This window comes from Equus przewalskii, chromosome 25 (assembly GCF_037783145.1).
Source record: "Equus przewalskii isolate Varuska chromosome 25, EquPr2, whole genome shotgun sequence".
Classification (NCBI taxonomy): domain Eukaryota; kingdom Metazoa; phylum Chordata; class Mammalia; order Perissodactyla; family Equidae; genus Equus; species Equus przewalskii.
This window is the reverse complement of record NC_091855.1, coordinates 41,196,022-41,210,454: the sequence shown is the minus strand read 5'-3', so window position 1 is coordinate 41,210,454 and position 14,433 is coordinate 41,196,022. Positions and strand designations below refer to the sequence as shown.

General features: G+C 52.2%; 1 protein-coding gene across 4 annotated transcripts in view; it reads right to left on the bottom strand.

The window, feature by feature from the left end:
- The window catches only part of CYP46A1 (cytochrome P450 family 46 subfamily A member 1), a 31,339-nt gene that overhangs the window by 7,824 nt on the left and 9,082 nt on the right, over window positions 1–14,433 (bottom strand). For 2 of the 4 annotated variants that reach the window (XR_011532776.1, XM_008519525.2), the window contains exons 4-11: window positions 12,008–12,055; window positions 9,918–9,991; window positions 9,349–9,435; window positions 4,837–4,975; window positions 3,957–4,067; window positions 2,958–3,108; window positions 2,704–2,766; window positions 511–583 (exon numbers count right to left, since the gene is read on the bottom strand). Coding sequence is in view for 2 of the 4 variants with exons in the window: in XM_008519525.2 (XP_008517747.2) it covers window positions 511–583; window positions 2,704–2,766; window positions 2,958–3,108; window positions 3,957–4,067; window positions 4,837–4,975; window positions 9,349–9,435; window positions 9,918–9,991; window positions 12,008–12,055 (746 nt within the window). In the remaining 2 variants the exon portion in view is untranslated. The remainder of the gene's footprint in view (window positions 1–510; window positions 584–2,703; window positions 2,767–2,957; window positions 3,109–3,956; window positions 4,068–4,836; window positions 4,976–9,348; window positions 9,436–9,917; window positions 9,992–12,007; window positions 12,056–14,433) is intronic. The other 2 variants (XR_011532777.1, XM_008519527.2) reach the window with 1 other exon arrangement.

Genomic DNA, 14,433 nt, shown 5'->3' with positions numbered 1-14,433 from the left:
CCCGGGCACACCCTCTTCCCTCTCTCCAGTGGAAGACGAGCCCCCTCAGCACCGTATTTGGAATTCTGCTCAATCCTCAGTGCCAGCCCCCCGCCAGGCACTGGATACACCACGAGGAGGAAAGGAACCATGGTCCCTGCCCTCTGGGAGCTTCCGGTTTCCTGACTGAAATAGACTTAAAGTGAACCGTCCCAGGAGGAAGCGCATTCGTGAGCTGGGAGGGGTCTAGGAGGGGAAAACACAGAGGGGCTGCTTTAGGGGTCTGAGAAGCTTCTGAGGAGGAGGAATGGGGGGAGGAGAAGGGATTCTCCAGGAGACAAGCAGGGAGAGGAGCTTCCAGGAGAGGGAACAGCTTGTGCAAAGGCCCTGGGGTGAAGAGAAGCAGGACACACTGGAGGGGGCTCAGCCATGGGAGGTGGGAGCAGGCGGGCTTCTAGGAACAAGACATCAGACAAACCCCTTCACCAACTTCAAGAGAAGCCCCCCACCCCAAGTCTCCCCTCTCCATACCTCGCCAAGATCTCGGGCTGGCGTGAGAGCTCCATCACCGTGAATGCCAAGTGATTGGCAGAGGTCTCGTGACCTGCAGGAAAGGAGACGAGCGGCAGCTCCATCTGGGCCTACGGGGCCACAGGCCCGGCCTGCCTGGCCTCTGAGACCCCAAGACCCTGGGGGCAGTTTAGGCTCACTTCTGCCCCTCGCGGCTGAGCTGAGCATACAGATATGAAAGAGGTGCCTGTCACCTCCGTGTCCCCTGTGCCAGCCGGCGTAGTCGAATAAACAGCGTTTGCCCCCATGCATCTGGTTTTCCCATGCTAAGAGCCCTTCCTCCAGCCGTCCTTGAGCCTTGCCTGGCCTGGAGGGATGTTCATCCCCATTTGGCAGGAGAGAAACTGCAGCTGAGAGGAGCGTGTCTCCCTTAGGTCCCTCAGCAGGAGGAACAGAGCTGGGACCCAAGTCAAGAAAGGTTTCGAGCCGAAGGCCTGCGTTGTCCCCAAGCTGTGGGCACCAGCCCCTGAGGTCTGGAGAGGGCCGACCTCCAGCCACAGGACCGAGCAGTGGCTTCCCCCAGAGGAGGGTGGGGACCACTGCAGGAGAGCTGATCCTGCGTCCTGGCAGGATCTGGTCAAGCTGACAGTGTCAACACCCTCCCAGCTGACCTCGGAGAAAACCATCGGAGTGGCATGAATTCCCTCCGAAGGGGTAGGTGGCTCTCCAGGTGGCCACCACTGCCAGCCAAGGGGCCTCAGGGGCCTGATCAAACGCAAGAGAAGGGCCCTACCCTACAGTGAGTAGGTGCTGGGAGCTGAGGCCCGGCTGCTCCCAGGGCGGGAAGGCGGGCGAGTCACAGCCAGGGGACCCCGGAGGGAAGGGGCTGGAGAGGGAGAGCAGAGGCAGCCAGAAGTCCTGGCCTGGCCCTGGCTCTGTGATGCCAGCTGTGACTCAGTTTCCTCACAGGACAACGGGAGGAGGGACGCGGCTACCCTGCTCTCCCCCAGCCCCTGCAGTGTCTGGACACAGGGCTCGGGGGCGGGCTGTGAGGACACGAGGGGGATTACTAACCCTCATTGGAAGGCTGGGTGGAAGCTTGGGGAGCACCTCCAGGCCCCCGTTTACAGATGAGGAAACTGAGGCCCAGGCCACAGAGCCTGCCTATGGAGGAGCCACCCCCGGGCCTGGGCTCCCGTCTCCGGGCTCACAGGATGCAGGCCAGCCATGCCTCACTCAGCCGGGCTTCCCGCCAGCTACGCTGAAGTTTGCTCTAACACCACCTATTTCTCCACATCCCCCGGGCTGTCTGCGAGTGCGCCCCACCCAGAGGGCCCCCTCCGCCCGGCCACACGAGGACGGCCTCCTCCTCACCACGCTCTTGCAGGGGAGGCGGACCGGCTCGCCCCCTCCGAAAATCCACCACCCAGCAAGACGCCCAATCAACTCTGTCTGTCTGTCCGTCCACCTCCTCCGTCAGACTACAAACTGTCCCTCGTCCTGTTCACCTCTGTGTTCCCCATGCCTAGGGCTCGTCATTGGCTCATGCATTTCATCCGATTGATCGTTACGGGAACCTGCTGCTCTGGGCCCCGGGAGCACATGGAGGAGCAAAGCCACCGCACTCCTCGCTCACTGAGCGGGCGGTCTGGTGGGCGGACGGCCTCATGGAATGACCACACATAGGGACAGGACGCTGAGACGTGTGGGCAGAGAGGAGCGCCTCACCGGGGGCCTGGTGCAGTCTGGGCAATCACTGAGGGCTTCCCAGAGGAAGGGTCACCTCAGGGACATCTGAAGGGTGAGGAGGGGTTTTCCAGGTGAAGAAAGATGCTCAAGAAATATTTGATGAGCAAATGAATGAAGGCGCTTAGCACGTCTTTTTGTGCTGCTCTAATGAAGCTCTCCTGTGGATTCTGAGTGAGGGGAGCCTTCAGTTTACAGGGCCAAGCTCTCCTCAACCCAAAAAGGCAGCTTCACAAATCCCCACAACTGCCAGCCCCACCGCCAGGCCAGAGGCCCCCGGGAGAGCCCCCTGGACCTCCCCAAGCAGAGGGAGAGAGCTTCTGCCCCGCCTTGCTGCCCCCAATTCCCCAGCAGAACTCCGCTCAGACAGCCGACAACTCTCCTGGGCCGGGTTTCAGTGACCCCCGGTTCCGCACTTCTGCTGAGCTCCGAGCCCTCGAGCCCTCGGGCGCCACTGAAGCTACGAACCAGCAATGAGGAAGGTGACAAAGTTGTCAAGCAGGATCTCGTCGTCCTGGGCGCCCTCTTCAGCTGAAAGACAAGGGGACCCTCAGGGCCCGCGGCACGCGTCCGCGACACCGTTCTCCCTTTCCCCTAGCGCGGAGAGGAACCAAAGGTCTTTCTCCTTTAAGCCAGACAGAGACATCTGGAGTCCGCTGGGACCTGTCACCCAGAGGGGACCGCCGCCCGGCCGGCCCGGCCCTCGGAGGGAGCCCCCGCACCTTTGAGAATCTGCGTGAGGATGTCGGCAGGGACGTCCTCCCCCCTCTTGAGGGCCTCCCGGCGGCGCTGGACCCAGTCCTTGCCCACCTGGCGCAGGAAGCGGACGCTTTCCCGGATCTCTCGCAGCTGCTTCCACTTCCCTGGCATAAACTGAACACGAGCCCCCGCTCAGTGTGGCCGGCTGAACACGCACTTGCCCTCTCCCCTCTCTCCCAACTCCAAAATAACTTTAGATATCCACAGCAGCACCCGCCAGCTGGGAGGTTGGAAGAAAATGAGAACATTCTAGAAGAGATAAAGTAGCCAGGGAGACTAGACCAACATGGTGGGCTAAGCCCAAGCGTCAGCTTCCCCTTCCTGCACCAAATCCCTAGAAATGATGGGAAGGAAGCCTTGAAACATCCACGCAGCACTGGAAAAGAAGGGGCCCTGAAGGAAGGAGGTGGTTAGGATTGCATTGAAGGAGGAAACCACAACCAGAGGGAAGTGACATGGAATCAACTGTCAAAAAGATGGGGTGACATCAGGGGACTCTAAGCTCGGAGGCTGAGGTCCCAGGGAACAGGAGGGGGCCCTGAGCTTCTGTCTGGGAAACAATTCAAGTACCACCTTTCCCTCTTCTTCCTCCTCCATGCTGGAACAAGGAGGTGATAGCTGGAGCTGCAGCAGCCATCTTATAACAATGAGGTGATGTGCTGGAGACAGTGGAACAGAATGACAAAAAAATCCAGGAACATCTGACATTGTGGAGCCATCATAGACATCCTAGACCGCCTGCTTGGGGATCATTTTACACGAGAGAAAGATTTACCTGAACCACTTTGTTTTTGAGCCTCTACTTTAGGTGATGCATGCAAATCCTAACTGATTCGGAAGTCACTTCACACATAGCAGAACTTAAAACCCCGTCTGAAAAAACTCACTGGAGGGGATGCTCCAGCAAATGAGGACAACACAAGCTGTGGGGGCGGGTTGCCGAGGGGGTGCTGAGGCAGTACCTTCGCCAGAGTGTTGCGAGAGGCACTGATACCCTCCAGGATCAGTTTCACCTTCCTGGACAGAGGCTTCTGGGCTCCCAGGAGCATGCTGGTCTCCATCCCGAAAGCTGCCTGGGGAGAGAGAAGGGCAAGGTCACACCTGGGGGGGGCGGGAGGACCAAAGACCAGGGCAGAGCTGGAGACCCAGGCCCTGGACTCAGAGTTTACGTGCATCACGTCATCAACTCCTTGCAACAACCCATGCTAATTGCAACCCCGAGGGATGTGCTGAGGATAAAATAACACACAGTAACTACTCAACAAACCTTGACTTCCTTCCTTGACAAGGTGCACTTCCCCTGAAATGCAGCCTCCCCTGGGTGTCCGTTCTACACCCAGCTTCCCAGCGAACTGTTGCATGACAACGACTCTTTGCTCACTGTCCCTACACTCCAGCTGCCTGACCTGCCTCTGTCTGGGTCTGGGGTTATCTGGGCCACTGCTGAGACCGCCAGGGAGAAAAGCCAAGCCACGTCCCATGGGAGGATGCCAGAGGGAGGTGGGCTTTGGGTTGGGGGCCAGGCAGACCTGAGATCCAGTCCTGCTTCTGCCACAGACCAGCCACAGGCCAGTTCCCACACCCCTCGCTCGGTGTCCATTTCTAGAGAATGAGTTAGTGGCTCCCATCTCACACTAGGCTGTTTTGAATATTCGAGGACACTTGAAGCTCCCGGCCCAGAGAAGGCACTGCTGTTAGAGGAGCCGGAGGGAGAGGAGGGAAGCAATGAAAGGCAAGAGGGAGGGAGAGCCTCTGCCCATGTGGCAGCCCCGCCCTATGCCTCACACCCCACCCCGAGCCCCGGCCCGTGCCCTGCCCCACGCCCCGCCATCCTCCCGTCACCTTGGCCAGGATGTCCATGGTGGTGCAGGTCAGCATGTCCTGCATGGACACCGGGGTCTGCCCATCCGCCTTGGCTTCCAGAATCTCCACCAGCTGCTCGGCTTTCTCGTTGAACGTCTCCATCAAGCTGATCAATGAGCTGGGGAAACAGCACATCCCTCAGGCCTGCGCCCACCTCTCTGGAGGGAGGCCAGCGTGCAGAGTCGGGGGGTGGCCCCTCCCAGCCTTTCTGGCCTCCCCTCGAGGCCCAGCTCAAGGGTTGGGGCTGCAGGAATCAAACTAAACCCTGGGATGTCGCCATTCCCCTCCACCCAGGATGGACACTGTCCCTTTGCCCTAGTCTTAATGGTTCCTCGGGTCCTCTGTCTGGCATTGGGCCCCTCAACTCTGACCTCAAGGGGACCTGGCAGGATAGAAACTCCAGATAACAACGTGAAGGAAGGGAAAAGGCCCCCGGGGCCCCCTAGAGTCCGTGAGGGGGCCATCCCGGGTCTCCTCTGACCACTACTTGCACTGTCCACTCTCCTTGCCTGCACTGCCCGGGCCACCATCTGCAGCCTTTTGCTTTCCCATTTCACTCCCTGTCTTTGAGCAATCACAGTGCCCAACTCTTCACGGAAATGAGTCTTCAGACCCAGAGCTCCCAATCCACAGTGCTCCCTGCCCCAAGGAAGCTACCTGGCTCCAGGCATAGAGATGGGAAAGCGGTATCGAAGGATGTGCTCCAAATTCACAAAAATGGCAACCCTGAGGGAGTGGGAAGGGGAGAAACTGCCACTTTGCATAGTACATATTTTTGAATTTTTACTAAGAGAAAAAGCTGCCTTTGTAATCAAAAATAATTTTTAATGTTAACAATCTGGGTAAAGGGTATAGGGGTGTTCTTTCTCCTATTCTTATTCTTAGAACTTATCTAGAAATTTGAAATTATTTCCAAATTTTTTTATTTTCCAAGTTTTTAAAAACATTAAAAAGAGAAAATGAGAGAAGAGGGAAAAAAGTAATTTTTTAATTAGGAAAGAAAATCAGTTCTTCATTGCCCATCCACCAGTCTTGCTGTGGCTTCCTGGCTCTAGCACCGGCCCCTGGCATCGTCCTTCTCCTTGCTGCCCAGCCCCGACCCCTGGCCCAATACATATCTTCTCCTCTGTGGCCCAGGTCTCTACTGAAAGCACCACTCTGATCCAGTCCCTTTGCAACCTAAAATGCTTTGAAGCCCTGGGAAGAGGAAATCCTCTCTGGGGCCTGGGAGAGAGTCTGCCCCTTCCTGATGCCCGCCTGCAGCGTGGTCTTCCTGTTACAATGGCCTTTTAGCTCCTCCAAAGCACAGTGCTCCTTCCATGTCAGGGCCTTTGCACATGCTGTCCCCTCTGCCTGGAGCTCTCCTCCCTCCTCCCTTCCATCCCAATGCCCCACGAGCACCTTAACACCTGTCCACTCTCCAGGTGGACACTCCAATGCCACTTCCTCAGGGAAATGCCCCCTGACCCCCAGGTGGGCCCAATATATGCTCCAGTTTTTCTTCATAATGCTTAATGTGATTTGCAAGTATCTACTTATTTGCAAGATTGTTTGTAGTTGTCTCTCTTTTTATTACATGCAACTTGACTATTTGGACAGCACATGGCTGGCGATCATGTCAATACTGAATCTCTTGCAGTTACTGCAGATGCAAAATTTGGGCTGGGACATTAGCAGTTCAATAAAATCCCAACTCCCTCGTCTTTCACGGAAACGACTGGGACCAAGGTCTTTCAATAAAAGTAATATCTAGAAAAGCAGAAACTGGCCATTTACCCTCACGATTTTATTAAAACTATCTAACGATATTCTATGTGGATAACGGCTGGAGATGAAACCCACCAGTGACTCCCGTTTTTTCCTTCGTTAGCGAATTAGGATCCACTGAAGATCAGTACTGCTTTCATGAGCGCTTACAGGCATCTCCCAACGCTTCTTCCTTACAACTTTGTGAATTTTGCATTTGCAATATAATAGTCATCTCTTGATGATTGCCTTACTGCGAGACTAAAAAGTGAAAATGCCCGGAGACGGCTGCACAGCAGTGAGACTGTACTGAATGCCTCTGAACTGCACGCCTAAAAACGGGCAAGAGGGTAAGTTTTATGTTATGTGTATCTCACCACAATTAAAAATTCTCTAAATAAAAACGTCTGTGAACGTACTTAATAAAATGCAAGCTGTTGTTCAAATGCGAGGTCCTGCGTGTGGAGAGGGTTCGCCTCCACCCTGACCCTGGTATTTGTGTCATGAGCGCTGTGGGCGGTCATCTTCTGAGAATCTACGCCCTCCAACAACCTCAAAGCTTCTTGAGGTCAGGGACCATGTCAGCAGGCTGACCTTGGGAACCCTGGCTCTTGGTACAACACGTATTTATTACATAAATGCCTCTCTCTAGTCTGTTCCTGCTTACTTCCGGCAACTTTCCAGGAAAACCAAGACTATTCGAATTCATTAATTCACACATGCATTCATTCACTGGAGGGCTGCCAAGGGCCTGGCGCTCTGCTGGGTGCAGGAGTCCAGAGGCAGGGGGCATCTTCTGCTTTCAGGGACCCGTGGTCTAGTGAGGGAGGCAGACTGATCGAGAATCACTCAGTGGATGTGACAGGAGCTGTGATGGAGGAATGAACTCAACCTCCCCGTGGCCATGACATCTTAGTGGGGTATAAAGGGGCACAGGAATTCCCCGGGGGAGCACAGAAGGCAGAGGGAACCACAGGAACAAAGGCAGAGATGCCAGAAAGAGCACAGCGGTTCTAGAAAGGTGGAGGAGAGAGAGAGAGCAAAGGCTGGAGGGGTCTAGGGGCCAGACTGGGGTGGGTGGGGTCTGACCTCCATCCTTCGATGATAGGGAGCCATTGAAGGCTTCAGGACAGGGGAGTGGGGTGGTCAGATTGGAGCTTTAGCAAGATCTCTCCAGGGCAGTGAGGTGGACGCGTCAGAGGAGGAGGGAGACAGGAGGCAGGGAGCCCAGGGAGGAGGCTGCGTGCAGGTCCAGGCAAGGATGCTTACACAGTCGCTCCCAGATGACGTATTAAATATGACATCATAGTGGAGAAACCTGGACCACAGCGCCCTAACCAAGCGAGCAAAGTCAATGTCTCCAGCAACGGAACAAACGGACAGCACGTGCCTCCCGATGTGACGCCCTGAGGAGGACACGACATCACTTCCGTGCCATTCCCGCCAAAAAGGCATAACCTGAGCATAATCACGCAGAAACAGCACACTCAAATTGAAGGACATTCTACAAAATTGGGCTGTAATCTTCAGCAGTGTTAAGGTCAAGAGAGTCAAGGAAAGACAGAACTCTAGAGTGAAGGAGGCTAAAGAGACGTGGTAACCAACTGTAACACGTGAACCTGGATTGGACCCTAGACAAGCAAAACAATAGCTGTAATTGCACGAACGACAAAATGCAAATGTGGAGTGTGGATTAGAGAGCGGTATTGGGTTACCTTAAATCTCCTCATTTTGACAACTGAACTATAGTCATGTAAGAGAACATCCTTGATCTTAGGAAATACACATGGAGGTATCATAAGGAGGGAACCACAATGTCCCCAACTCACTCTCAAACGGTTTAAGAAAATATATTTGTATACACACATAGAGAAGAAATGATAAAGCATTTGACCATAGGACCTGGCAGTCCAGCTCTTAGGTACACACCCAAGAGACATGAAAACATATGTCCACACAAAAGCTTGTACACAAATGTTCACAGCAACATTACTCACAATAGCCAAAAAGCAGAAACAACTCAGATGTCCACCAACTGACGAATGGATCAACACAATGCGGTATGTCCATTCAACAGAATTTTATTTGGCAATAAAAAGGAAGGAAGTTCTGATACACGCTGTTACATGGATGAACCTCGGAAACATTCTGCCCAGTGAAAGAAGCCAGGCACAAAAAGCCACGTATTGTAGGATTCCATTTATAAGAAACGTCTAAGACTAGGAAAATCCATAGAGACACAAAATAAATTAGTGGTTGCCAGGAGCTGGGTCCCTGGAGAGGAAATGAGGATCGATAAAGATGTTCTAAAGTCAGCCATGCGGAGGGTTGTACTGTGTTGTGAAGAATCTAAAAACCTTTGACTTGTACCCTTTAAATGGGTGAATTGTATGGTACATAAATTGTAGTGTATGGTACGTGAATTATATCTCAATAAAGCAGTTACTAAAACATATAATGTTACCCCAAAATGAAAACTATAATTCAAAGCCCAGGTGAGGAGTGATGAGGTCTAAGCCGGGGGAGATGCTGGGGGGAGGGGACCCCACCCCTCCAGCCATCCTCGTCACTCAGCCCTCGATGTTCCCAAACCGCGTGGGACGGCTCTCCGACTCTCGTCCCACAGGCCCGCCTGTCTCCCTCTCTCTGCCGGCTCATGCCCCCCTTCCTCTCCCGCTCTGGCCTGGGCAGCCCCCTGTGATGAAGACCCCCTTCCCAAGGCCCCCCGCCTCCGGCCACACTCACCTCCGGCTGAAGGCCAGATCCATGACCCTCCGCTGTTTGTGCCAGCGCTCATAGTCACACTCGGACACTAAGCCTTGGCCGAACAGTCTGCAGGGGACAAAGCTGAGGTGAGAAGCCGGGTGAGGGAATGGCAACTGACTGCTCGATGGCTGTGGGGTCACTTTTGGGGTGATGAAAGTGTTCTGGAACTAGACAGTGGGGACGGTTGCACCACATTGTGAATGTACCGAATGCCACGGAACTGTACCTCCAACGTGGTTAAAATGGTGAATTTTATGGTGTGTGAATTTTACCATGATAAAAAATAAATTGATTAATTAAAAGGAAATGGGGTGATCACGTGCCCCAACCTCAGCGCCCCCCGCACTCCCACCTGCCCTCCGGAAGGGAAAGAGAAGGAAAATGCTAATGACAAGAGCAGTGGCTACCGTGGAGGGGGTACCTGATGTGTGCCTGGCAGCCAGGGCCTCGGGCCTTAAGGCAACACCCAAGGCTCTGGGCCACCTGGGCCCTCCGCTGGCAGCCAGAGACTGTCCCGGCCTCCCCCCGGCTCGCTCCTTGTGCCTTACCTCTCGCCAAACACAGTCTGGATTGCGTGGTACATCTTGGAATCCTTGTTGTACTTGGTTGACATCAGGAATTTCTAGGCATCCCCAAAAAACCAACATGAGCCCGTGTACCCGTGAGAGGGTGCAAAGGACTCAGCAGTTTTCTTAACTCTTGTGAAACATGCCCCCAGTAATCGCCCTGCGCTGAGCAAGCAGTCACACCCAGCGCTGGTGTGAGCGTCACTTCACAGGCGTCATCCCACCTCATCCTCCAGAAGTCCTGTCTCCCAGCAACAGCATCCGTTTGGGGATGAGGAAAGCAGGGCAGAGCAGGGTGAGGTGACTTTCCTGTGGCCACACAGTTGGACAGTGGTGCAGGGGAGTTTCCTCACTCCTACACCCGCACTTGGGCCCCCGCCCTCCCCCACCGCCTCCCGAAGTGGCAAGAACAAGAAAAGGCAGATGCTGCTCTGGAACCGGAGTGGGGAGGGGAGGAGCCTGGAGGGAGAGCGTCTGGGACACAGGAGAGACTCTCAGCACAGATAGTGTTGTTAGTGCCAATCCAGCCATGGAAGTCAAGGAAGGCTTCCTGGAGGAAGGGTCAACTTGCCTCACCAAGAGCTGGATGGTAGCAACAGTAACATTAGCTCACAGCTCCTGAAGGCCTATGGCCCAGGGGTTGACAGCTCGGGCCGTGGAGTCAGCTTGCTTGACTTTGAATCTGGGCTCAACATGCTCCTCTACCACCTGCCAACTCTGTGATCCTGGACTGGTTAGTCATCTCCTCCACCCCTCAGCGTCCTCATCTTAGAAGATGGGGCTAAGAAGGGCCTGCCTGTAGGGTTGCTGTGAAGAGTAAATTAGTTCTACATGAAAAGTGCTGAGAATAGGGCCTGGCACACAGGTGGTGCTCAATAAATGCCAGGTGCAGATCAGCATGCTGTAGCTCATTTAATGCCCACCAAGGGTGAAGATGTGGGTGATATTTTTACACTCTTCTTACATATGAATGAAGAAATAGATTTAAAACTGGCCCAAGGCCACACACACAGTCAATGGTGGACACAAGGTTTGGATCCCGGCAGGGTGCTATGGGAAAGAGGGGAGAGAAGGCCGAGGTCCACTCGGGAAGCCCAGGTCGCCCGGTGTATCCAAGCAGAGGTGCGTGCAGTGGGGCAGCAGGGGCCTGGAGAGGCCACGGGGCCAGATCCCAGAGGCCCATCCTGTGGGATGCTGAGCTTTATCCTGGGGGCGTGGGGAGGCAGTAGGGTGACAGCGCTACGGTACATTAACCAAGGGGCTGCTGAATTTTCCAGCTGAAAGGAAGCCCGAGAAAGGGCTGACTTTCATCATGAGCCACCTCTTGGGGCTCTCACTCCCACCCAAGCACGGTCATTTATAGACCAAGTTCCATCACTACCCCACTCCCGCAGGTTTTGTCTCCTGTACAAAGACCCTGACAGTAAAGGCCCACCTCCCAGGCCCTCTCAAACATCCCTGAGTAGTCCAGGGTCTGTGTCAGCCCTTCCCAGCCTGAACCAAGGAGCCCCCACACTGAGGTGAAACAGGCTCTGACCAGGTGTCCCCACAGACAAGTGTCTACATGGTCTGCTGTGCCTGGGGCTGGGGACCCTTTGGTGGCCCAGTGAGCGGGGCTCCGGGACAGGAGGGATGCACAGGGCTCCCCCAGCGCCATGCTGCCTTCTCTGATGCCCACACTGACAGCACACTTCTGCCCATGAAGGGACACCTGCGGGGGGCTTGCCCTTCTGCCATAAACAACCAGAAAAATAGGTTTCAGACACTGGACAACAGGCACTGCGAGCCTGAATCCCAAGCAAAGGAAAAGGAAAACGAAGATGCGAGCCCTGCAACCTAGGATTACTCCAGTTCTTCCCAGAGGCAATTTCAGGACAGAGGACTAAAAGGAGAAATTCAAATATAGCCCAGCAGCCTTTCCAAATGGATGAGGCAGAGATCGCAGTCCAGGCAGGCAAGAGGCAGCCAGAATTTGTAGGACAGAGGACCGGAGAGGAGGGAGCTACGCCCAGACAGAGCTCCTGTGCAGAAATCTGCATGGGGATCCCTTGCGTCCTTGGATGAATACCAACCTGTGCACGTGTCGAGTGAAATTCCACAAGACCAGGTGAAAACAGCTTCTGAGGAAAGAAGGATTACTGGGCATCTATAGGCTGAATGATTGTCAGAGCATAAGCCAAGAACTGTTCATGCTCCCTCCAGTCAGAGTCAAACCTCAGACACAAGGCCTTTATTAGTGACCCCAGAAAGGTCAATCCTTAATAGTGGGGCTAATCTAGCTGTAGAGTAAACGTCTACTCTACACCAGCCCTACAAAAGCCTTAGAGCAGATCCGGAAAGGCTCAGACTGGTCTGCAAGTAACTTCACCATCTGCCAGGACGACCTCCAGCGCTCTTTAGAGGAATAAAACAAAATCAACAATGTACAATTCACAAGGTCCAGCGTTCAATGTGAAATCACTAGACGTGCCAAAGAGCGGGAAAATCTGACGTATAACCAGGCCCAGAAATAAGAGAGAGGATGGAATTTGCAGACAAGAACCTGAACACAGTTATTACAAATATTACAAATAGGCTCAAGGAACCCACACATCCCAGAAATTCAAAGAATCTTACACAGAAGCAACAGAAAGACAAGCACACCAAGGCAGGTCATAATCCAATTTCTGAAACCAGTGATAAAGAGAACATTTTAAAGGAAACAGAGATGAAGCGGTATATTTGAATACAGGTCAATATAAGTCAAAGATAAACTATAAACCCCAGGACAACCACTAAGAGAGAGACAGTAGAGCTAATGGGCCAAGCAGAGGCAAATGGAATCCTAAAACACACTCAGTGCAAAAGAAGGCAGGAAAGGAGGAAGAGGGAACAAGCAGATGGGACAAACAGAAAACAAATCACAGCATGCTAGTTTACACCTAGCCAGATCGACAATTCCATTAAATGTCAATGACCTGAGCCCTCCAATTAAAAGGCAGAGATTGTCAGAGTGTATAAAACAGCAAGACACGACTATATGCTATCTATAAGAAATCCACTTTGAATACAAAAACCCAGATAGGCTAAAAGTAAAAGAAGAGAAAAGAGACATCATGCAACACTAAGCATAAGAAAGCTGGAGGGGCTATGTAATACCAGGCAAAATACACTTCAGGAAATGGAATATCACCAAGGATAAAGAGGGACATTTCTAAAGATAAAGGGATCATTTTATCACAAAGACATAACCATCCTATATGTGTACCCACCTAATAACAGAACGTCAAAATACACAAAGCAAAATTGATAGAACTTAAAGTAGAAATAGACAAACCCATGACTGTGGTTGGAGAGCGCAATGCTCCTCTCCCAGCAACTGCCAAAGCAAGTAGACAGAAAGGTAGTAAGGATTTAGAAGATCTGAATAACACTATTAATCAGCTCGATCTAACTGACATTTCTAAAATGCTTCATTCAACAGTTGCAGAATATACATTTTTTTAAGTGCTCATTCACAAAGATAGACCAAAAACTAGGTCATAAAACAAGCTTCAATTAATTTAACAGGATTGAAATTATGAAGAGTATTTTCTCTGACCTTACAGAAGTAAATTAGAAACGAGTAACAGAAAAATATCTGGAAAATCTTATAACATTTAGAATATTTTGAACGTGTGTTGAATAACACACATCTAAATAATTCATAGTTCAAAGAAGAAATCACAAGGGAAGTTAGAAAATATTTTGAACCAAATGAAAATAAAAGCACAATGTATTGAAATTTGTGGTACATTTGAGCTAAAGTACTGCTTACAGAGCCAGCCCTGGCGGTTTAGGGGTTAAGAGCCAGCACTCTCACTGCTGTGGCCTGGGTTTGTTTCCCCTTCAGGGAACCACACCACCTGTCCGTCAGCTGTCATACTGTGGTGGCTGCGTATTGCTGTGATGCTGAAAGCTATGCCACTGGTATTTCTAATACCAGCAGGCTCACCCATGGCGGACAGGTTTCAGCGGAACTTCCAGACTAAGTCAGACTAGGAAGAAGGACCTGGCCACTCACTTCTGAAAACCCGGCCATGAAAATCCTGTGAATAGCAGTGGAGCATTGTCTGATACAGCGCTGGAAGGTGAGAGGATGGGGCAAAAAGACCAGGCAAGGTTCCGCTCTGCTGTACACAGGGTCACTAAGAGTCAGAATCGACTGGATGCCACTAGCAACAACAGTGCTTACAGGGAAATACATAGCTATAAATGCTTATATTAGAAAAGAAACAAGGCCTAAAATCAATTGTCTAAACTCTCATTTAAAAAATTAGAAAACAAATTAAAACCAAGATGAGAAGAAGAAGGAAATTAAAGAGCAGAAATCAATAAAACAGAAAATGGACAAACAGAAAACCAGTGAAACCAAAAGCTGTTTCTTTGAAAAGATGAAAAAAGTGATAAACCTCTTGCTAGGCTGATCAAGAAAATAAGAGAATACCCAAATTACTATTCTCAGGAGTGAAAGAAGGGA